The 23,862-nt window shown below is 45.1% G+C and overlaps 2 protein-coding genes and 1 long non-coding RNA gene across 3 annotated transcripts in view; 2 read left to right on the top strand and 1 right to left on the bottom strand.

The window, feature by feature from the left end:
• Window positions 1-8,494, bottom strand: part of MTHFD1 (methylenetetrahydrofolate dehydrogenase, cyclohydrolase and formyltetrahydrofolate synthetase 1) — a 42,823-nt gene extending 34,329 nt beyond the window's left edge. Inside the window, exon 1 of the mRNA XM_055802703.1 lies at window positions 8,337-8,494. Within this exon, the coding sequence (XP_055658678.1) occupies window positions 8,337-8,377 (41 nt within the window). The 5' untranslated portion in view covers window positions 8,378-8,494. The remainder of the gene's footprint in view (window positions 1-8,336) is intronic.
• LOC129784346 (uncharacterized) lies at window positions 3,082-6,914 on the top strand. The gene is made up of 2 exons (XR_008746994.1): window positions 3,082-4,424; window positions 6,796-6,914. It is a non-coding gene; the product is annotated as an uncharacterized LOC129784346 (long non-coding RNA).
• Window positions 8,495-8,804: 310 nt separating the features above from the next.
• ESR2 (estrogen receptor 2) overlaps window positions 8,805-23,862 on the top strand; it is a 90,814-nt gene continuing 75,756 nt past the window's right edge. Inside the window, exons 1-2 of the mRNA XM_027793077.2 lie at window positions 8,805-9,138; window positions 13,776-13,902. The gene's annotated coding sequence lies outside the window, so the exon portion shown is untranslated. The remainder of the gene's footprint in view (window positions 9,139-13,775; window positions 13,903-23,862) is intronic.

Genomic DNA, 23,862 nt, shown 5'->3' with positions numbered 1-23,862 from the left:
AAAAAAGAAAAAAGGTAGGAGTTAATCAAGGGGTTGAATTCTCATACAGTGTAAGTCAGGAGTTGAAAAGATGACAGATGGGCAGACAGGCAAACATGTAGTTATGCTTTGAGTACACAAGCCCCAGCCATCTCAAAATAATATTAATGTCCATAAATGATTATGATGCTTTGGAAGTTTCATTTAAACTGATTTTTTTTTTTTAAACTTCACACAGTGTTTCTCCACCCTCCTCTTCATCACCTCATAGGATAAAAGGGTAAAAAAAAAAAAGTACAAGATCTGGCATGGCAATTCCTGGGATTTCAAACTCCCTACTCAAAAGTAAATCATCTTTCCACATATGCTGTACCAGATCTAACAGTCTTCCACAGACACCAGTCAACACTGTCACACGTGCTGTCCTGGTAAAGGATGACCAATCTACAATGGTAAAACTCTGGAAAAAAGCTAAGCAAACGGGGTACCCAAAGATACACCTCTTCTGCAGCTGGGCAGTACTATGTGTTTCTATTCCCTGCCTGCTTGGCCTAACCCAGGCTGGACAGGCTGCAGTCCTACACCCACCTTCCTGCCACCAGTCTGCTGCTGGGCTTGTCAACACACAAGCAAGAAAATGCCCCCAGCCTAAGGGCTTCCAAACAAGAGGAAGACTTTTCCATGGGAGCAGGAAGAAAAATGGGAGGTGGAGAGAGGTGAAGTAGTCAGGGAAATTAGCTAAACCCTGGGATGCAGTGTGTGGGTCAACTCATCAGTGAAGAATAGTTTAAGGATACAATTACTAAAATACAACTCTGAAATGGAAAGCATGAGAGGATTCCCTGCCTAGTTAATCTAGCTCAGATGTCAGCTCATACCCAGTTTACTATGCAACGTTTTAGAGAGAATAAGCACCCACCACTGATAAGTTAGTCACAGACAGCTCAAAAGCCACTGTCACCACCCTCCCCCGCCTTGTACTGCTCTCTAATTTCTCAACCACTGTGTGCCCCCACATGCATGAACCTTCACTGGGGAAGATGGTGGCGAAGAGGTGCTGGTACAAGGTTCAGTGTGCTCATTCCAATTTGAAATTCTGCCTAGATGCAGACCCAGCATCACTGCTCTATCTCCCCACCAGAGGCACTGAGGATTCAGAGAGAACTGACCAGTCATGCCCACCTCAGGCTCACGGTGCTGGAAGGGGCTGCGGCACTTCACTGCAAATGCAGGAGATACTCACTCAGAAGCAAAACCCAGGCAAGCAAACCACACAGAGGCTTGACAGGTCTGTGCTCCACCACATGATCTCCAGCCCATGTCCCACCCACTGTTTATTAAAGAGATGAGAAGGTTCTACCACCACGCTTAGCAAATTTACCCTGCTCCAAACACCCTACCATTTAAAATACAGATGGTCTCCCTCCTTGGGCTCATCTACCCAGCAAACGAGTATCACAAGGTCTGCTACTTCCCAAGCAGAACCAGACTTCCCAGACTGGAGGAGGTGCTGTTGGTGCCAGTTCATTAAAAATGCACAAGTGTACAGGGACAGAGAAAGTAGCTGATGCCAACTGGGAGGCTGTGATTCCTGCTGCCATATAGGAATATTCCAGGATGACAGACAGCCAGTAAAACCAACTCTACCCAGTAAAGATGAGCTCCAAATCAGCAATGCCAGAGGCAAGAAGAAAGGGAAATGGGAGCACATGGCTCTGCTGCAACCCAGCGGCACTGATCCCAGGGGACCGTTGCAGCCAGCCCAGACAGAAGCAGCCCTGAGGCTGGTTAGGTCAGATCTTGGGGGAATCCTGTAATGTCCTAAATCACGCACCTCTTGGCCCGCATCCTGAATCATGCGGTCAGAGCTCTGCTGCACCTGAGGAGTGGGTTCAGAGTATTTATAGGTGTCTGCGTCTGGCCAAGCTGTTCAAAGTCTCTTAACATGCTTTGGTAAAAGAGGCTGTTTTCCACCTTACTTAAGAAACAGTAGTTCCTAGGCTTCCTTTAGATATCACCTCTGTAAAAGACCTGACACTAAGACTGGCTGGTAAGTTCAGAAAACAGTGTCATAACAAGCCTCGTCCTAGCAATTCTCCATGCTGAAGTGACAGAAGTTCATCTGCTGGGTAGCAAAATCACCAACTGCCTCTCCTTACACTCCAGCCATAAGCTCCTAGGGAAGGCACCGAATCTACAACTGCAAACACAACAGGGGCTGAGCTCATGAGCAGTCTGTAACAACAATGCAATGATCCCAAGAAGCATCAGAAACCCACTGCGCGTGGTCTGTGAGTGGGTACTGCGGGCCAGCTCTTTGATGGAGCTGTTTCTGAGAACTTCCTCCAGTGTTCCAGTAAGGAAAGCACAGCACTGGTTTGTAGTCTGCAAACAAACGTGAAATGTATCATAATTTATGACGCAGTAAAGCCCTCACACGGGACAGTCAACTGGAAAGGGTCTCAGATCTGGGTTTTACTTTTAATCCAGTCTTCTCAGTGCAGGAGAAACAAGCCCTCCCAAGGGTCTAGTTTCCATCTGTCTCCTGTGAAGCAGGGCTGTGGCATGCTTTTACCCCCAGCAGCCATGACTATTCACACACTATATTGCTGTCATTTTCTTTAATTAGGCACTAGCGCACTTCCCCTTCAGCTACAGAAGAAAGGTAGCACACGCTTAAAGTGGTGCTGCCGGTGCCGATCTGCTTCAGAAGCCCTGAATCAAGAAATCACTTGTTAGACAGCCACCTAGTGTTAAGTTCCACTCTAGTTACCACAAAAGCCACAGGTGCAAAGGTTTGAGAGAAAATTAAGGACAAAACCCCCAAATCCTTAACTCTGAAGACTGGCAAATACATTACAAAATAATCTTTGTGAGCCAGCTGCTATTCAGTGATATAGTTTGTGAAGTTTTATTGTAGACTTCAGATCTTCACACAGATAAAAGTTCATGTTGGCAAAACATTTTTTTCCTAGCTGTAGGAAAACACTTTTAGCCTTCAAACATAAATTTGCAATTGTATGTGGCTGTTTTTCCAAAAGCCTTCCCTCTGACGCCAAGACCCCTCCTGTGCCCACATGTCCTTCCATAAACAAACTCACCCTGCAAACAAGGGTCCAGGGTCCACGCAGGTTAAGGACAGCACACAGCTCTAAGCATACAGTGCAAAAGCCAGCTCCAAAGATTAAAGAACTTGTTAGCCTTTCCTTCTCTAGACTGCCAGAGTGAGATGAATTTAAATTCATTAAGTGAATTTCCCAGATCAGCAAAGGACAAAGCACACTCCTCCAGCTCTGCTGTAAATGGAGAGAAGCACAGCTCCCACTCAGTGCCGCCTCAGGCAGACCCCACCACCACACCTATGGGATTATGCACACGCAATGGCCCAGGTGGCAAACATACATATCACCATACTGAAGATGACATCAGGCCGCTTCTGTCCCTCCTGTGAGTAACAGTGTCCAGGGTCTATCTGAATATTGTCGAACATATGACCTGGCAAGTACCTCCTCAGAGACAATGATGCTCTAGAAGAGGTCTGCCCCCAGGAGGGTTTGGCCTTACTGCCTGGATCACAGATTCTCCAAAGGTTTCAGAAACACGCATCAGAAATGCTCTTGCTGCAGCCCTCCAAAAACATCCGTATGAGGCTGATGGCCCTCCCCAAGGTCCTCCACCTCCTGGTCAGAGCTGCTGTCCCTATAGCCATTCCTCCTTACGCCCTGCAGCACTGCCACTGCTCGCTTTCTGTTGCCCCCATAACAAACGAACTGCAGTGTGGAGAGACAAGCTTCCCATTCTCCAAACCATCATGGCACCATGTCCTAGCTAGCAGCACAACTGCACTATCTTCAAATACTCTGAAGATGCCGCAAACAAGCACGCCCTAAAACATCCTACTGGTACACAAAAAGAGACAGAGGGTAGTCTCTCCTCTGGGAAGACACAGGTTGGCTGTCCCAATGGAGTGGCACTGAGATGGGAAATGCCTTGGGGAAGTCTATCTGAACACTGCTGGTAATTCGACAGATGGCTCCAGTTGAGGGAAGACATCATTTAGGCAACAGGGATGGGACCAGTTCACAAGTCTCCTGCCCTCTTATCTCATGTTCCACCACTGCATGATCCTGGCACACTGTCACAATCTCCTAGAAGAACTCCCTACTACTTTCTATCACTTCCACCCTCCCAAGTTTTTTAACTGCTCTTTTGGTTGCATCAGCACAAATACTTGCATGAGCACTCTTCAGGCCAGCTAAATACATGACAATGCTTTTGCTTTTTTAGACAGTTTTTTGTAACGTCCAGAGCATTAATCCAAGGAGGGCTACAAAACGGCTGAGCTGAAGAAGCAATCATCTGTAGGGGATGGGACAGACAGCATTTGAAGACTTCTTAAATGTGGCTGGCTGCCAACAGAACAACAGTTTCAGTTTCACATGAAGGTGAGTCTTTAAAACTTATATATGAGTTTGCCCCAAACGTGAGTTATACCATGAACTGTCATGACTGGCTTCCTATGCTGCAACATCAATCACACCAATCAGGTCTGCATCCCAAAATGGATGTCATGTGCAACGCCCAACCACCAGGCGATTTAATCAGAGGAAAACGTTAAGAGAAATAGATTAAGGACTCAATCCACCTTTGTGGGGCAGCAAGCACTGCAGACAATACTCTAGGCCATATCTACAATATTCTGTCTTCACAAAGAGTGGTATCAAAATTTTCTTCTTTCCACAAAGGGGACATGGCCGTCCCCTACAAGTTTTTTTCCCTTAGGACTCCCCTTTTCCATGTAATCTGGTGGTGATGTGCACAGATCACAGCACTGCGGCTCTGTTATCCACCAGACAATGTTTTCTCCTAGCTTATAACCTCTTTGGAGCAGGGTTCCATTTTTTTTTTTTTAATTCTGTGTCTATACAGCATCTAACAAAAGGATTTCTGGCTGATATTTGAAGTGGTTTGGTGGCACTGAGCGGTACTGGACCACACAGTTCACCTTAACTTAGCACATCTGCAGTGTAGGACCCTTCAGTGCATGCCTGAAACATTGTGGGTAGAATCTGGAAAACGAGATTTCACAGAATATGGGGGTTTTTTTCAGTTCAGATTAGCTTTAGCTGGAGTTTCAACAGGGAACTCCACAAAACTTTTGAAGCCCAGCCTGAAAAAGCTAAAGAGTTGTCCCTGCACTGTTACCTCCAATTATAAGCTGAGCCTGATCATTGCTATATCCAGTACTTAAAACTCAAAAGTACTACCTGGCCCATCCCCAGGGGCTGCGAGGGGCATTAAGTCTTCCCTGCCACCCCAATTATCAGCCACTCATCCAGTGGGCATTGGTCCACTCCTGGTGCTATCAAACAATTCAGGCCAAGTCAAGGATTTCCAAATCTGGCTACTTCGGATCATAACAACCGAACAAACCTCTCACTGCAGCAGACACAAGCTCTAAAGAACAGCCACTGCAATGTTTTGCTCTGAGTAACTATTTTAGACACAGAAACTGAGTATTTTTATTTTAAGAGAATACTAGTAATAAAATAAAAGGCTGGGAACACTGTATCTTGATTCCCTTCAGCTCTCCATATTCTGCATACTTAAACCACTGTTTCTCTGCCTCTTGTAAGTCATTTGTTACTGTACCGTTACACAATAACTCACCTTTTGCAACTCATTTGACAATGAGGCAAATTTAACTTGCAGCAAAATTGAAGGCTGAATTACTAAAGAGACATTCAGAAAAGTAGAGGAAAGCTACACTGAGATAATTAGCCAGCTCAGACTGATGCATAACTCATCCAACATTTAGCATCTTACAAAGACTGTCAGGTACAAGTTTATTTCTACTGAAAGAAGAACCCTTAATGAAAGGAACATTAACTTAAATACCAAAATCCTACAAACACGTCTGCTGCCCTGTATATTCTCCTTCCCATGCACAACATAAGCACATGTACTATCCACACAGGTAATATTCAAAGCCACTGAAAATGTCTATTTTCCTTTGTACCTCTTCCAAACCTTTCAAAACTTTCTAAGAGTGAAGTAGCTTTATCTCCTCATCAAGTCTTCCTTATTTATAGAGACAAGGAAGCTTGCTGTCTCTCTCTCAAAGTGTTTATTTTCTTTACATGTTTCACAAAACTAAGAATGCCACTATCTACCTGGATTTTTGTTTAACTAACTTGCATGACTCTGAATCAGTTATTTTTTTACCTCTCTTTGGGGAAGGAGTGGTTGGTGGCAGAAGAATGTTCACCATACTTAAAAGTTTTGATTTAAAATACACACAGAAACCCAGAATTATGTAGCTGGAACACTACTTGATTGATTCACCTAATTTGTTCGTATCTGACTGACTTACAAACAAACATTTTTCTTGATTGAAGGATAAATTAACAAAACCCACCTCCTACAAGATAGCAATTGAAAAGATTTTTGCAATTGATGCAAAGTCAGAAACATTCTCTTTTTAAACAGGCAATTCATTTGAAAATTCCTAGAAAAAACACTTGCCTATTGCATCTGCTGCTGCTGCCAGACTCTTGGCCTGCAGGGGAACTCTGCACAATGAGAACCCTCTGAACCAGCACTTCTCTAGAGGGTCTGGAAAAAAAGGGACAGGTATCTGCACAGCAGATAGCCTATTTCTTCATGCCTCCTTCAAGTACTCCACTAGCAAAAAGCAGAACTACATAAGCCCATTCCCATGGAGCACACAATGGTTTTGTTATACTGGACATAAATACAGCAGAAATAAGGGAACTGGTACATCTGCAATTATTTTTCCATTTTGTGTTTCTTCAGGTCAAGATTTGGTGCCTTTGGAAGACAGGCTTCAGCCAAATACCTCAAGAGACGTGCTGGAAACTAGCAATCCTTTCTCCTGTACATGCCTATTAAAAGCTTATGCCTCTTCCCAAGTATTTGCACATCACCAGGTTCTTCATCTCTGAAAACAGCTGCTACTGTAACACAAAAACCAAACAAAAAATTTCACCACTGCATCTATAAATTTATAAGTAAGTAATACAGTATGCACTGCCAGGGAAGCTAGAGGTTTTAAGGCGAATGCTCAGAATACCTCCAACAGACACTCAATGTATGCAAGTTAGTATCTTTCCAGACTTCTAGTCGCTCTAAAATTGCAATAACATGGATCTTGAAAGGCCCTACTACAGTTCAGGGGCACTTTCTATGCCAGAGAAAGGAAACCTGCACTAAGTACCAGCAGCAGCAAACACAGGCATGGCAGAGCGCGCAGGCCTCAAGACTGCCAAGAGCACCAGGCGTAATGATGCACATAAGACTGAGAGACTGCAATACCCGAGTGGTCCCAGCCCAAAAATGATCAGGTGAAAAACATGCAAACAGCGTTTCACCATGGATATTGAGGTTCAAGACACATTAGGCTTACTTTCCAGAAACGCTCCGCTGCCAGTTAGATGCAGATGTGTTGTACGTAGCAATACCTAAGATCAGGTCTAACAGCTTCTCTGAGATTACTTTAGACTACTTCAAATTTACTCTTTCTGTCCAAATCCCCTGGTTATAGATGGCAAGTACCCAACGAACCTACCTAACCAAACCCTGCTTCCACAGAATATAACAGAAGCGTTACTTTTTGCTAAACACTGCATTTTCCTAGGGTTAGGGGAATTTATTTAGCTTTCTTACGGGATGCATACGTTTAGTAGCAGCAGGAATAATAAGCAAACTAGAAGACGCAACACCGGCTCACCTATACTCGGGCCTTGCCATCTAAGTAAAACCTGAAAAGTGCACGAAAGCCTTTTTCTTTGGGGTCTGCCGAATCCTCCAGCTTTGGCTGGACAACCGTGCACCCCCACTTTTGTGTTACCCGACACACGGGCCAACGTATTTCGGTCTCGGCAGCCGGGACCCGCGGGCACCGCGGCACTGAGGCAGCTCCCGCCGCTGCGGGGCCGGTGCTGCGCGGTGCCGCCCCGCTGGGCTTCTGGGGGGCACTGGCAGTATTCTGCCTTCCCCTGAAGGCTTGTAATGCTACCTTCATTTTAATACCTCCCACAGCTGCCAGCCAGGCAGAAGCGAGCTCTGACTGCAGGGCTGCGGCAGCGCTTCAGGGTGTCTTCAAACCTGCTTCGTCCCGGCAGAGCCGGAGCCAAGGCCAGCACTGCCCCGCTCCCCTGGCCGGCGGGGCTGGGACCCCCCGGCCCGCCAGCCACGCCGCTTTCCTTCCCCATCGCGGCCATCCCGAAGGCTACAACCCCCCGCGGCTCCCACAGACCTTCCCCGCCCGAGGGAGCCCAGGCCCGGCCCGCGGGCGCACGGCGGGAAGGGCGGGCGGGCGGCCCCGCGGTACATACGCGGAGACTATCTTGCCGCTGAGGATCTCGGCGGGAGCCATGGCGAGGGCGGGCTGGCAGCGGCCGAACGCGGTGGGGCTCCTGGCGCGTCTGCGGGACGTGCCGCCCCCCCAGCTGCCCTACTCCGCGCCCCACGTGGCCCCAAACTTTCGGCGCCCACCGGCCGCACCGCGCAAGCGCTGCCCCCGCCCCGCGCCGCGGAGGGAGGCGAAGGGCGCGCTCCGAGGGGCACGGCACGGCCGTCTCCTTCCGCCACCCTGAGGAGCTCGGCACCCGGCCGCGGCTTGGGCTGAGCGGCGCGGCGAAATGGCCGCCAAAACGCTCAGAGGTGCCGCTGCCAGCTCCGGCCTCGGCCTCCCCTGGTGCCCTGCGCTGGGGGGAGCGGGCCTGGGCCGCAGGGCGGCTGGCAGGCTGGCAGGGCGAAAGCTGCCGCCGGGGTGGGGGGCTGAGGGGGGCGGGCTGGTGTCCAGCGCTGGGCTCCTGGCAGTAGGCTCGGCATAGCCAGTTCTCGGCCGTATCTTTTAGAAAATAGCAACTCTGCGTAAGAGTAATCCATGTGTTTCATGCCCTGGTGTTGTAGTACTGTGGTACTCCTGTGTAACTCTTGAGAGGTTAGGCTAAAAGCAGTTCTTACTCTAAGGGGTTTCACCACATTAGGCCAGCATCAAGCACCAAACCACTGGCTAGCCAGTGAAGAAAGAGGGCAATGAAGAAGAGGGCAGGACTGTGGCCTAACGTTCACAGGAGGTGGCAAGAGTGAGAAACAAGTTCCTAACGGTGGCTTCCAAGGGATGTACTTGAGGTAAGTAATCCCGTTAGGACTGGTGGAGGCGCAACCTCTTGTTAGATCTGTGCAGCTGACCATGTGTAGTGTTATCTACATAAGCAAGGCTTCTCCTTACTCTGCAGGCCAGCACAGGCATTTTAGGATGTTGCTTAGCGAGTCAGTTCTCAGTGGTTTTCCTCACCCATACGGCAAAGAAGTGATTGGGGCCCAGCCAGAGCTGAGGTGGGGAAAAGCAGTTAAATGTCACCAAGGCAGATTTGGTCAGGCAAGATAATGCCATGACACAGAGAACTTAAGGAACTCATCAGTGTTCCCTGCTAATATCTAGGACACAGTTAAAGAACAGGTCCACAACTCAAGAAACTGACATTTAAAAGGTCAGGACAGGGACCTGGCAAATAGGGATTGATGATGGGTTGGGCCCATGTTGTTGGGTTGCCGTTGAGGGCTAGTAACCCGTTCCTGTGCCCACAGTAAAGCCATACTTACTGTTTTGGGACCTGGCCATGTCTGCTACACATGGTGTAAGTACCGCAAAGAAAGAGGATAACCTCACTGTGAGTTAAGAAGCTATGGAGAATAGAGGTTGGATGCTAAACCAGCAGTGTTCCTGCTGAGAATTTGAGACTGAAAAGGCCCACGTGAAATGCTTTCACACAGATTTTTACTTTGCATAGAATGCATAGGTTTGAAAAAATAAAGAGCCTATTCCAAAGAGTTTGCTGTGAAAGCGTTAAATCCTGCCACTCCATAATGTACTTGGTTCCAAAAGGGGTTTGGGGAACCATCAGATTTTGAGATGGGAGAAGTGCAGGCTTCTCAGCTTCCACCTAGGGCACAGAACTATGAGGATGGAAATATATGGGTCCTTCTGTTTCAGAAGCTTTATGGTTGCTTCTCTGGTATTCTAGAAGGGGAATATAAACCATATATAGTTAAAAACTTATCTGAAGATAAGGCTTTTCTTCTTTGAATTTCCGTTCATAGCCTAACAAGTGACATCTTTTCTGCTTTCTTTTCTATTGAGGGGAGAGTCTGGTACCTTGACTTGATTAAACTACCTTAAATTAACATGTTGTAATTGTAGGATTAAGGGTCAGAAATTTCTCTTTAAAAGTGACCTGGAAAAGACAGAAAATTTGGCATTTAGGGCTTTTATATGCTAAATAGAAAAAGCTAGAAAGAACGTCTTTTTATCTTCTTTCATTATGTATTCCTTGTATTTCTTGGAATGCTCCAACAGGCACTTGCAGTGTTATACAATCAAACCTGAGTTTACACATTTAACTGGGAGAGGGATTTTTCTAGGTTATAATTCTGTGCTTTATTTGTTTCTTCTTTGCCTTTATCTGTACCCTGGGGGGGCGGGGGGAAACCCCGTGTTTAAAAAATATGCAAAAGATGGACTCCTTCAGTTAAGGACAGGACAAGGTCACAAAAACAACTTTTGCCAAAAAAAGATTTGACACTCAGGATGGTAGTGTAAAAATACCAGGAAATGAAAAAAAAAAAGCAAGCCACCTATTTAAAATATTCAGATGAGCCTTATTTGCAGAGCGAGCAGAAGCTGTTGCCATCAGGAGCTGTGGATTCCTACCCAGAGTTGCTAACTTGCATGATTTGCCTGCGTGTGTGAGCATTAACATCGTATGCTGCTTTTCTTAAGGCCCCAGCTCCTGAAAAAAGATGTCTCATGATGACAGATACAGCTTTGAAGATGACCTGAATTTATTGTAGAGTCTAAAAAATTGGAAAGGAAGTAAAAATAATTCTAAACAACTTATTTCATTATTGTTGAGACAGAGTCTCATTTTTGGGGACAGGCTCATGAATTTTAAATTATTATGCCAGAAAATCAGACTAGCTAACCTCCTTTTACTGTAGCGTCAAGTTCTTTTGTATTTCTGATTTGTCTCATGTGGCAGTCAAGTACTAAAGCTGAGATTGTTACTTATGCCTTTATGTAAGAACATGTTCTTTAACATTTATTCTTAATTGTCATCCTGAGGTTGAAATACTGAAAATGGGGTGGGAAAGGAACAGAAAAGGGATTATATGGTGAGAAATGGCTGACAGACCCTTTTGTTCAGTTCATATCAGAGCCTAATCCAGCCCCAAAATGCAGTAAAAAAGTTAAAAGCTACTATTCACATATAGGAAATCTCAAAGGAACACAGTGGTAAAGGAGAAAAATGTTTACAAAGTTTGCAGCAATGATCAATGTTTTATGCTTCCAGTACAATTCTTTTGATCATATTAATGCAAAAGAATGAGGAAAAAAACCCCTAATGCCATGATAAGAACAGACAGAACATAGTCTTTTTTGTACCAAAGCAAACTTATTTTCTAATGGATCAGTTACTTCAGGATGGGCTGAAGCCTCAGAGTAAGAGAGACCTCTCTGCTCCTGAGTATTGCCCCAGAACAGTTGTTCTGCCTCACTCACCTCCCTGCCAGGCATCCCTGGGTTTGATTTGGCAGCTCCCACAGTTTGATTGTTTACCTTTGCATCCACCCCCTCTTACCCAACATGTCAAAAGTCATGGAGGTTACTCTTTAAAAAAGCCACGAAGGCTGCAAAATGCATGCCAGAAAGACTTTCATTGTTGTTGGTGAGCCAATGGCTGTGCCTCTGATAGCACAGGGCCCCAAAATCTGGAATTTGTTATGAGAAACTGAATCATCAAACTAAGGAGAAACATTAGGCTTTGTTTCACCCCAGAGTGGGACAGTTAGGATAGGACATTGTCTCCAGTTAAGGAGGAGGAACATAAAAGTAAGATTAGCTTAAACCTTGGTCAGAAAAGATTGAGAAAGCCTGTTTGTGGGAGCATGTCAGAAAAACGGTATTAGACTGATTCTTCAAAGGCTTACAGGGAACCTTTCCTGCTTAGAGAAATGTCCTGCTGAACAAAGCAGGACTGGTTAAGTGAATGTGGTTGCTCTAGAATGTACCTTACCTACCGTGATGGAGAATGCAACTTTGTAATGGGGTAACAGTGACACATTTAAATACATGCTATTGGTGAACTCTCCCTTTGATGAGAAGATGACTGAATTTTGATGTAAGGCTTGAGGTTGACCTCAGTGTACATGCTTTGAAATAGCCCTTATAGCTAAGCTGTGTTAATGTAATAGTCAATAGCATGAGCTAACATTTGTTCCGTCATAAAGTGTCTCCCAAGTGTAGTTAACCCCTAATCTGTGTAGCTGTCTTGTGTGCCCTATTCATTTTAGACATGTCACAGAAATAACAAGTTGGTGATGCAGCGGGCTGTTGCATAGTCACTGCAGATGTATCTGTCCTGGGTTAAGATTGTATTTGCTCTCTGACCTTCTCCTCAGGGTTCCTGGTCCAGTGCCTGAACTAGCAGAAGAGGGACTTGGAGTGCTCCTCATCCATTTCAGTGCAAAGGCAGACAGGTTAATCAAATCGCTTCTGAGAGCAGTTTTGACTACAATGAACTAATTTTCTATAAAGCAAGTGAAGGGTACTTTCATCACAGGTTTTTCTGGCAGGGAGGTAAAGCTGGTTGTGTCCAACAGAGTGGCGGTAACAAGCAGGCCTCTGAAGTGCTTTTCTGACCCCTGTCTCAAGCTTGCCATTCACTTGCCTACTGTGCAGGGGGTTTGTGTTGACCATGGTTTATCTATCACTCTAAGGACAGCAACAACCAGCTCAGACTATCTCCAGACTTCTACTTGCATTACTGTGCCAGTGACACAAAATGCATACTTGAGTGCATTTTCCATTGGCTGCTTTTCTTGTTGCTCTTTTAGCTAACTTGCTTTAGGTACGTCACCTTACCTTCACTCAGAAATCTTCCGACACTTCTCATTGACCTCCTAGGGATCCTGCAGAAAAAAGATGTCTTGTTAACAGCTTGAAGAATTTTGTGTCACGCTTGATTCCACTGTAAACAGTGCAAGAGTGAATGATAATTATGGGCCCCAGGTTGTCCTGACTCTTTGATGTTAAGAGATAATTCAGAGCAAAGAAACCGTTTTCTAAGTAGTCCTCTCTCTCACATAATAACCATTCCTAATACTTCTACAGCATGTTGTGGCACTCCCTGCAATAAAACAACAGCCTAATCCACTATCCCAGCATGCTTGTGAGTAGTGTATTGCCCCATTTTCCAGATAAGGTAGCTGAGAAAGGATTAATTGATTGCCTAAAGAAAAATACAGACATAAGCAGTGGAGCTATGATTAACTAGCTTGTCATTTCTACCTCCTCCTAATTCTCCTTGGCTAATAATTTTTAGTTAATGGCTTCTGGCTACATAGGACTTTCCCCCTTTTTTTCCAACTGCTAAATTTTACTAGAAGAATATAAAAAATATATTTCCAATTTTTCTATAGACATACCCATTATACCAGTTCCACCTTTCTAACTGCATAGGAAGTTGCACACGCTGACACCGGCAGAGATAGTCAGGGAGAAGGGTGAGTTTCAGGGCTGCAGGTAGGAGAATGTCCAGAAGACAGATTTTTTCCATTGCAGTTTAATCCACACAGCCTCTTGGATAATTCTCTGAGCCCAAGCAAGGATATCCTTGGCAGAGCAAGTTTGCGTCACTAGTTCTGTGCCGTCTCTGCAAGTACCTTCATAGGGTGCTCTCTCAACCAAGCAAATCCTTCTTTTGCAGTGTCCTGCAGAAACCAGAGGAGGATGAAAAGATCCTGTGAAGTCTATGGTAGGAGAAGTCCAAGGCTGGCATGAAACCAGACACAGACTACAATTCCAGCAAGTGGCGTATTTGGAGTTAAAAACAGGTAAATGGAGTTTTACAGTTCAGACTTGGGTGATACAGTCTTCATGCGTGTTTTAATGTCCAGTTTGGAATACTGAGCAGTGTTTGATGATGTATGCACACAGTTCATAATATGAAGCAGGCTTAAGAAGTTGTACCTTCAATGTGCTTTTACTGATGGCATTCCTGATTCCAATACGTTTATTTCTTTCTATGTAATTGTCTCTAGATCATAGGACTGTCTATACCAGATCAGACAGAAGGTTGTCCCGGCTCAGGATCATGGCTCTAATAGTGGCTAGCTGCAGATGTGTAAGGAAGACTGTAGGAATAGGGCAAAATAGGTTACATTCCTGGTCTCCAACCATTTACAGCTGAAAGAATTTCTAAGACAAACATGATAATGGAAGTGGGGGAGAAACAGGGTAAAGTTAGGTGCAAACAGAATGATTTGAAGCCACATGCCTCCTGTTCTCAGAGGTTCATGAGAGACACAGATAATTTCCTTATGATATATAAAATGTCTCAATTTTTCTCAACACACAGGATCTTTGTGTGCTTCCTCTTTAGCATAACACCTCTTGTCCATGTGAATCTGTTGGTTAGTTTTAATGGAAACAGTATTGATAAGGTACCTTCGCATACTATAGTGGAGGATTTTTTTCCTTTATTTGGTGTGTGCATATTTTTTTCTGTCTCTGAAACATGGATATATTTACCCACTGTGCTTCATAATCTCCCTCTTGGGGTTGTTCATAACTATACTTTGATTTCTTAGCATTAAAAATAAAAATCCGTATTTATCCCCCATTGCCCATGTTTGATGATTGGTGTTTGTAATTAGAAAGGAGGAGTAAATTGAAGGAGGAAGAAGCCTAACTTAACTGCTCTGGAAAAGCAGACATCTGTGATGTGCTGTTCATATGAGCACATGCCCACACATACATGAAACAAAAAAAAATTTCTTTCCTTGAAGGTCTCCTGATTTAAGTATTGGAGCTGATTTTCAGCTTCTTGTGAGCACAGCTTGAAAGGAGTTAAAAAGTGGTGATGCACAGACTATTTAAGTATCTCATTCTTTTTGACTCTGAACAGTATGAACATATAAGCAAGCTCACTGTAAGCTTGTTCCACACTCATTTATATATGTACCTATATATTTGTGTGTATATTTCCCAGTTTATATGCCTTATATTACAAACCTTTGTATCCCAAAAGTTTGTCGGCTTCTAGTTGGAGCGATCACATTTCTGCCTTTTCCTTTTCCCTAGGAGCTGTGTGATTTGTCTGGTATTTAAAACAAGAACTGCTCCATTTATAAACGAGGCAGAGTCTGGTGGAGGCACCAGATTCAGGACACATTGCTAATGTTTGCCCTGAAGCTGTGCAGTGTGTCTGCTCCTGCATGCTCAGCTGCATCAGAGAAGAGCAGTAAATGAATTAACCTCACAAGTTGTGCAGAGCTCTAGTGTCTGTCCTGTGCATCTCTGGGAGAAAGATTTCTCAAAAGAACAGCAAGGCTTGTCATGTCTACTACTGTGAACTCTCTTTGAGCTTTCTGATTCATAAACCAGCTTGAGATCTGATGAGAAAATCTGTGCTGTGAAATGGTCTGTCCTTTGCTGCTATCTCTGAGAGCTTTAAATAACCCAGCAAGGCAGGATTTTTGTCCTATGACCTGTGTCAGCCGTAGGTGACAAAAAGCGCATTAAGGGCCCTTCTGGTCCCCTCCAGCCATCGTTCTGAAGCTAAGCATTTTAACATCTCTAGCCTGTGCACCCTGGTGCAGTTGCTGTGCTTGCACATGGAATAGTTTTGCTCTGCAGCCCCAATGCTTTGCAGTGCAAGCCATGATAAGCCTGTGCTGACAAACTGGGCCTAGGGAAGAGACAGTGACTGATGCTTGCCTGGACCACAGGAAGATTCAGAGCCTGTAGACTTGGTGTGGACCACGAAGATGCTGAATTCAGTAGGGTTGGCCTGTGATTCCTCTTAACAGCCTAGAAGCCTGGAGAAGAAAAAGAATAATCCTTCCAAGAGGAGCTGTGCCAAGCTGTGATGTTATTGGTGTCTCTTGTGCCTGCCACAGCAGTGTAAGGACCGGCAGGCAGATTCTGAAGGAGACTGAGTCTCAGTACGAGTCATACAGGGTCAGCAAAGAAGATGCTGTAGCAGCAAGTCAATAAGACATACAAAAGATTTGGCCCTAAGGCCTTTTTTGCATTATAACATTGATGCTAGTGTACGCATTGGCCCTCTAGGACAAGATAAGCAGTACAGTCAGAGCTGCTGCCACAGAAACACATTTGAGGCCTGAGTCTTCCTTCCCTTTTCCTTTGAGGATTCAGTAGCATTCCTGCAGCTTTGTGAAAGGATCTGGTGGATGGAACAAATACTTTTCCACCTTCATGGGCAGTTTTTTATTCCCGGTTCCTTTCACTTTCTATCATTTTTACCAGTTACAGGATAATGGAGGTTTTGTGCTACGGGCAGCCCATGTGACTTTCGTAGAGTAGAATCATAGGACATCTCAGGTTGGAGGGGACCCGTAAGAATTGTCAAGCCCACCTCCCTGCCCCTCACAGGACTACCTAACACTAAATCACAGTGAACTCTGACAGGCTTGGTGCTGTGGGGAGCTTGTTCCTGTGACTAACCACCCTGAACTTTTTCCTAATGTCCATTGTGAACTTCCCCTGATGCAGCTTCATTCCATTCCCTTGTGTCCTATTGCTGGTCATCAGAGAGAGGAGATCAGCAGCTCCCCCTCTGTTGCCCACCTTGAGGAAGCTGTAGGCTGTGATGAGGTTACCCCTCAGCCTTCTCTTCTCCAAGCTGAACAAACCAAGTGACCTCAGCAGCCCCTTGTAAGTCTTGCTCTTGAGACCTTTTACCATTGTGGTTGCCCTTCTCTCAACACACTGTAATAGTTTATGTCCTTCTCCTAATGAGGTGCACAAAACTGCACACAATATTCGAAGTGAGCCAGCACCAGTGTGGTGTAGAGGGGGACAATCACCTCCCTTGACCAGCTTGCTAAGCTGTGCTTGATGCACCCCAGGACAAGGCTGGCCCTTTTGGCTACCAGGGCATGCTGTTGACTCATATTCAACTTGCCATCAACCCAGACGCCCAGTTCTCTTTCCATGGGGCTGCTCCCCTGCCTGTGCCCTCCCAGTTTGTACGTATAACCAGGATTACCCTGTCCCAGGTGGAGATGTGTGTACGACTGTTGAGAAGCTGTTTTCCTGGCTGTCCTGGGATCTGAAGAGGGGTGCCTTGACATTTTAAGCAGAAACATTTTCACACAGGATTCCATGGCAATTTGGATTTTTTCTTTAAAGAAGTCTGATTTTGAGACAGTACACATGATGTCCTTCAGTCGAGAAGGTGCCCTTCACCCAGGCATCGCAAGCGTGAGTGCTCATGACAGAGAAGCATTACAGCTTCACATGAGGGGTGATTTCTAAAGCCTGAAGACTTGTCTTGTATTCACTGATTGGAAAATAGTGACACATAGGCAAATAAATCAGTGAAATTTTTTTCAAAGAGAAGAGTGTAACAGTTCTTTAGTTACTGATCAGTATTCAGCTGTCTTCATGTATTCCAGGGAGAGGTTCAGATATCACCAGCTTACACACAGGCAAGAGAGGAGGAGCAATTATTTATTTTGGTTCCCCACCTTACTTTATGCTTTTGATCTGTTAACCTGGTATTGGTGATTGAAAGAGTCTGAACTCTGTATACCACAAATATACATATCAATGACAGCATGTATACACATAGACTTGCTCCCAGCTGGAACTAGGAGAACTTTGAATATGAAGGAAATAGTTTATGGAAAATCAGTAGATGTAAATTCTTGGTATGCTTTCAGGTGATGTTTTAAAGCAGATGTAAAACTAAGTGCTTGATGACATAAATATGAGCCTGTTCCCAAATTTGCTTATTAACAGTTTCTTATGAGAGGAGATTTCCTGGTTGAATATTCAGATTAATGGCAAGTTTATGGCAGTTCAATTTGAGATGTGGTTACTAGGTAGTGTTTCTGTACAGTGGGGATGCACAATGCATGCTAAGACTTAGGACTCCAAAGAAAATTTATTTTTCTTTAGCTCAGCCTTGGAAAAAATCAACATGCCAGAGTGCTGCACACAGCCTGTATCCACAGTGAGGCTAAATGCTCAGAAATGGCTTTGAATTCAAAGGATCAGGCCTTGAGGATGGAGAGAAAGAAAGAAACCTTTGCTGCTTCACCCATCTGTTGTTGTGGCCCTGCTGTGGGGTGGTTTGTGCTCCCATTTCACCTTCCCAGGTGTGGCTGCAGTATCAGGACTGTTCCACCTCTTGCTTTCTGTGGAGGTACACAGCTCTGCAGGAAGGAGTCCAGAATGTGTCAGATGGGACAGCAGTGGCTGTGTTTTTGTTGTTTGTGAAGTGTTGCGTTAAAGGGGATGGAGTAACTTAGCAGAAAATACCCTCCCCCCACCTTCCAACTCTGCTCACCGAGGTGGGAGGTTAGGTGTGGCTAGGTTTAAATTCTAAGTGATGTCCAATTTACCACTATCAGTCCAGTCACAATATATATATTAAACTACCACGGGTTCGGATACACTGATAACAGTCTGCACTGCTGGTCCGGTCATGCTCATGAGCTAGCATGGCCACACTTGAGGGGATGGTCACGTTCAATGAGAAACTGCAATGACCAGCTACTTACCAGTGCAGTTTTATTAGTGCAACAGATATACAGGTTTTTGGATCGCTGGTGATAGTGACTGTCTGCAAAGGGCACATGCAAATAAAATGTTAGAAAGTATAAAACCTGAGGAAAAGTTATAAACTATACAGCCTGGCTACAAATATTAAAAATGACTCTCTAGAGCAGGGGTCCTCAAACTGCGGCCCACGGGCCGGATATGGCCCCCCAGGGTCCTCAATCCGGCCCTCGGTATTTACAGAAACCCCCTGCCCCCACCCTGCCAGGAGTTGTGGGGGGATACCCCACAGATGACTTCCTGCCACTTAATCCGCGTGCTGGCCCCCTGGTTAAAAAGTTTGAGGACCCCTGCTCTAGAGATATTTCTAAGTCTCCCGAAGAAGCACTGTGTTTGAGTCTCACCCAAGGCATCCCAAGTGGGGGAGAAGAAAGGCTCAGCTGATCCCAGGAGTCAGTCTCGGGTGGTATCTTCCCTTAACTTGTTCTCAGTGGTGTCTTCTCCCTGGTCCCCTCATTCATTCACTTTTTATACTCCTCTTACTCTCAGGTGGAGCTTGGGTGACCCTAGTCATACATTCCTTTATTATGATTGGTGCAAAGTTGTCTTGCTTTCATTTAAAGATACAGTTCATTCTAAATTTACTGCGCATGCTCCGCGAGTGGGGGATTCACTCTCTTTGGGGGGGCCATTTGAATAGGAGGTTGCGATCTCCCACTACCACAATTATTTTACCCTAGCATCCTTGAATTTTATCTTTTCAGCTGTTTGTTTTCTTTTAGCAGTTAGCACGTAATAGTCAGAAGGCTTTGAAGTGCTGAGCAGGCCTAGTTCCTGACCTCTTGCAGATAATGAGGCTTGTGCTTGGTCTTTGCCACAGTTGTTGGCCCAGCAACAGACATCATCTCATATATTTTACAGCCGTTGTGCAGCTTATTGGCTGTATGGTACCATCGTGTTCCCAGTCCTGCAGGGAGTACAGCAGAGCCTGGCCGCAGTGTCTGCACTCCGCTCCACCCTCCACTGCTCCTCCAGGATAGCAGGTTGTGTGGCTTTAGGGAACTGTGGTGATGGAGATTTCATGCATGCCAACCGTCCTGAAGGCGATAGCTGTATTTTACCCTAAAAAGCTTTCTGTAATACTATGCTTCTGTTAGGACCCAATTTTTTTTCTAAATCCCCCCCCTCAAGGTGATTTTCCCACATGAAGGAATACTTTTCTAGTTTGGGAAAGCACTTTTTAATATATTTTGGGCAAAATACCTCTCAAGTAATTCTTGCCTTGCCAGATCCAAGTGCTGTTAGAATCAGTAAGGTTAATTCTATGGCTGTTAGTTCAGGAAATTTGTGTGTCAGGCATGTCTACATCCCTTTACCAGTGGACTTCTCTTCAGTTGTTGTTCATCATCATCACTGACATCAGCAAAATTAATGGTATTTTTAAGAGTGAAAGGGATAAAAAATAATAATTGATTATCCTATAAAAAGAAACCACCATCCTTATCCAGACCAAGGCCTTAGATTTTGTTGAAAAAGGATGCTGTCAATGGCATTATTAACATAAATATTTGTCCTGGTTTTGGCTCAAATAATTTTCTTCCTAGTAGCTGGTACAGTGCTGTAGTTTGGATTTAGTATGAGAATAATGTTGATCACACACTGATGTTTTAGTTGTTGCTAAGTCATGCTTACCTTAAGTCTAGGACTTTTCAGTTTCCCACGCTTTGCCAGTGAGCAGGGGCACGAGAAGCTGGGAGGGAGCAGAGCCAGGACAGCTGACCCGAACCAGCCAAAGGGATATTCCATACCATGGACCGTCACACTCAGTATATAAATGAGGGGGTCAGCTGGGGCCTGCTGATCACTGTGCAGGGACTGGCTGAGCATTGGTCAGTGCGGGGTGGGCAGCTGTATTGTGCATCACTCGTCTATCTTGGGTTTTATTCCTCTCTTTTGTTTTATCTCCCTTTTCATTAGTATTGTTATTACATTTTACTTTATTTCAGTTATTAAACTGTTCTTATTTCAACCCATAAGTTTTACCTTTTTCTGATTCTCCTCCCCATCCCACAGGGGGCTAGAGGGGAGTGAGTGAGAGGGCTGCGTGGTAGCTGGTTGCAGTTAAACCACGACAGGATGGGATAGGGGAGAGAATTGCAAGAGAAAAGTGAGAAAATTTGTGGGCTGAGATAGAGACAGTTTAATAGGTAAAGCAAAACCCCACACATAAGCAAAGCAAAACAAGGAATTCATTCACCACTTCCCATCAGCAGGCAGGTGTTCAGCCATCTCCAGGACAGCAGGGCTCCATCACACGTAATGGTTACTTGGGAAGACAAAATAACCCAACTCCAAACATCTTCCCCTTTCTTCTTCTTCCCCCAGCTTTATATTGCTAAGCGTGACGCCATACGGTATGGAATATCCCTTGAGGCAGTTGGGGTCAGCTGTCCTGGCTGTGTCTCTTCCCAGTTTCTTCTACAGCCCCAGCCTGCTTGCTGGTTGGGTGGGGTGAGAAGGAGAAAAGGCCTTGACTCTGTGTAAGCACTACTCAGCAACAACTAAAACATCCCTGTATTATCCACAGTTTCCATCACAAATCCAAAACATAGCCCATACTAGCTACTCTGAAGAAGATTAACTCTACCGCAGCCAAACCCAGCACAATATTTCAATTGATTTTATATAAAGAACTTTTTATTTCCACCAATAGCAGGGTGAAGCCTTTTAAATTCAGCATATGCAACTGTGTTACTGCTGTACATCCTGGCTGGATAACTGGGAGTAGGGGAAAGCTGTCTCTGTGCACCTGGCAGCAACCTCTCCTCTCCTGTGGCATTGCTGTCTCCCACAGCTGCAGATAAAGAACCGTAAATTCAAGCCAAAAATTACTTTATGCTGGAATTGAGTTGACCAATCTGTCAAGAAACACAGGAAAATATATATTTTGGGTGCTTTTAAATTCTATACTTGCTGTGTCTCTTTCAGTTGATGTAAGTTGAATGCCAAGGCCCACTGTGCTGTAGCTTTCCCCCTTCGCTTCCAGGTGCCATTTGTAAGTGGACTCGTTTTTGCCTGAAAGAGAATACTGTGGCACATGTACTCATGATCCAGTTGTACAAACCAGATCTTTCTTTAGTTTAACGTCAATGTTTCTCATAGATAGACCTTACTGGAAAACTGAAGGAAACTAAGATACATGGTTTCTGAAGGTGAAACAGTGGGGTCTGGCAAGGTGGACAGGCACGTGTCATAGCTGCCACTGAGAGGGAAGGGAGGAGTGGTGGGCTCTGAGGGCAGCCTCTCAGGGGAACGGCTTTTTCTGTGGCTGCTGAAATGAAAACCACCATACGGTAGGTAACACAGATTCTCTTGCTGCATATGGGGAAGCTGTAGGATGGAACAGAGGTGTGAATCCTGAGAGGTCATAGGTCTGTATGGTTGCAGGTGTGAGTCTGGGCATGGGGAGCTGCGTGTACACCAGCATTACCCTTGGCTTGTATCTCAGCAGTTACAGCTCCTTCCCCACCTTGCTGCACAGTGCGCAGCATTTCACATTCCCTTTTAAATGTAACAACTGATGCTGGTAGCTCTTAGTGTAATATTTATTGTATCTTATTCAAGTGGGATTGTTACAAGGGGATGAACATCCATCTTACTAGCTGAGTTGCTTACAAACACTTCCCTTTAGTCTCTGTGATCTGCCATTTTCAATTGCCCCAGCACTGCTCATGGAGCAGGAACAGCAGTTGGGATATAGAGCTTGGTTTTTGTCCTGGCTGTTTCCCACCAGTACCCCTCTTACAGATTATGCAGGCTTAGACTTGGAAGATTTATGTCATGTTGTAACAGAGGACTTCTATGAAGGAGCCTGTCCAAGTTATCTGCTTGCCATTGGCCTTATGACATCTCTTGAAGGCCCTGGGAAGCAGGGGATGGAGGACTCTGGTGGGCAGCTGGTGTTTGGTGTCCTGCCAAACAGCACTGCAGGGTAGATGGGGCAGAGCCTGTGCTGAGTATCTGGACAAGCTCAGACTTCCCTTCTAACTGTCCCAAATCTCACCACGACATAAACATGCTTCTGAGCTTGGACATGTAACCAGGCAGTTTGACTGAAAGATGAATTTGGGCTTAAAACTGAATAGGCTGGCTGACCTAGAGTGAGTCAACAGCGGTGCACAGGTCCATACCATACCTCCAAGCTCATGGTCTCTTGTGCCAATCGCTGCAGATGTAGCACACACAGTCAGGAAAAAGGTACCATGTGTGACTGTGTTATTGTACTCATGGCAGCAAGATTTCCTGCAAAGAGACACCAGTTTTCTGTATTTGTGCAGCGGGATGCAGTCAAATATATGTATGTAATCTAACTGCAGACATCCTCATGGGTGGATCAGTGTTCCCAGTGGGCAAAGCCAGTGTTCAACCCATGGGTTCAAGGCATTAGGATGAGTGCCCCTCCTTCCTATCCAAATACATAATTTCTTGCACCTCTGCCTAACCTATTTCGGTCCTCCACATCTTGAGGTCCCAGTAACTGTGTAAAACGGGCATAACAAATGCATAAATTTCTTTATAGTCATTTTTGGATTGGAAGAACAAAAAGGCTGGAGGGAAATGGCCACTTTTGATATCCAGGCTTTGCTCCATCCTTGGAGCCAAGAAAGTTGTGGTGGGGGAAGAAAGAAGAAAATTCATACAAACTGGGAGACATTTAGGGAAAGCACTTTTTGCAGTGACACTTCAAAACGGAACCAAGAGAAAAAAGGAAGTATTTTTCCTCAGCTTTTGGGTTGCATTATACTAATTCTTGCAAAAGGTGACACTGAAGAGAACATGCCCTTCCGCTGACTCAGTGATGACTGTACTCTGGGTTAATGGTAGATTGAGGACAATCTGCTCTAATAACTGCCACCTTTGGCATTGGGCTTTCTTTAATCTAAAACGTAAGGTGTTTACAGCCTTGTTAGCTGGACTACTTTCCAGGTTTTCATGGGAACAGATCTCCCAGCTACCTACTACATGCTCCTTCATTAATCAGTCAGAATACTCAAGGCTGGGAGGACAAAAATACAATCGTGAACTGGTGCTGTTCCTGCAGTGACCCCTATAGCTGTGCTGTTGGTAAAGTCTGAAGGGGAGTGCCTTCATGTGTGAAGAAATTAGAAAATGTGGGCATGGTTCAAGTGTCGATGCCTCCTTGATACTTCCTAAGGAAGACAGGGTGAACTTGGGAGCTCTTAGCACTTCTTATGCAGAGTTGG

The sequence above is a fragment of the Falco peregrinus genome, chromosome 1 (genome assembly GCF_023634155.1).
Source record: "Falco peregrinus isolate bFalPer1 chromosome 1, bFalPer1.pri, whole genome shotgun sequence".
Lineage (NCBI taxonomy): Eukaryota > Metazoa > Chordata > Aves > Falconiformes > Falconidae > Falco > Falco peregrinus.
The sequence above is the reverse complement of the archived record's forward strand: the minus strand, read 5'-3'. Positions and strand labels throughout refer to the sequence as shown.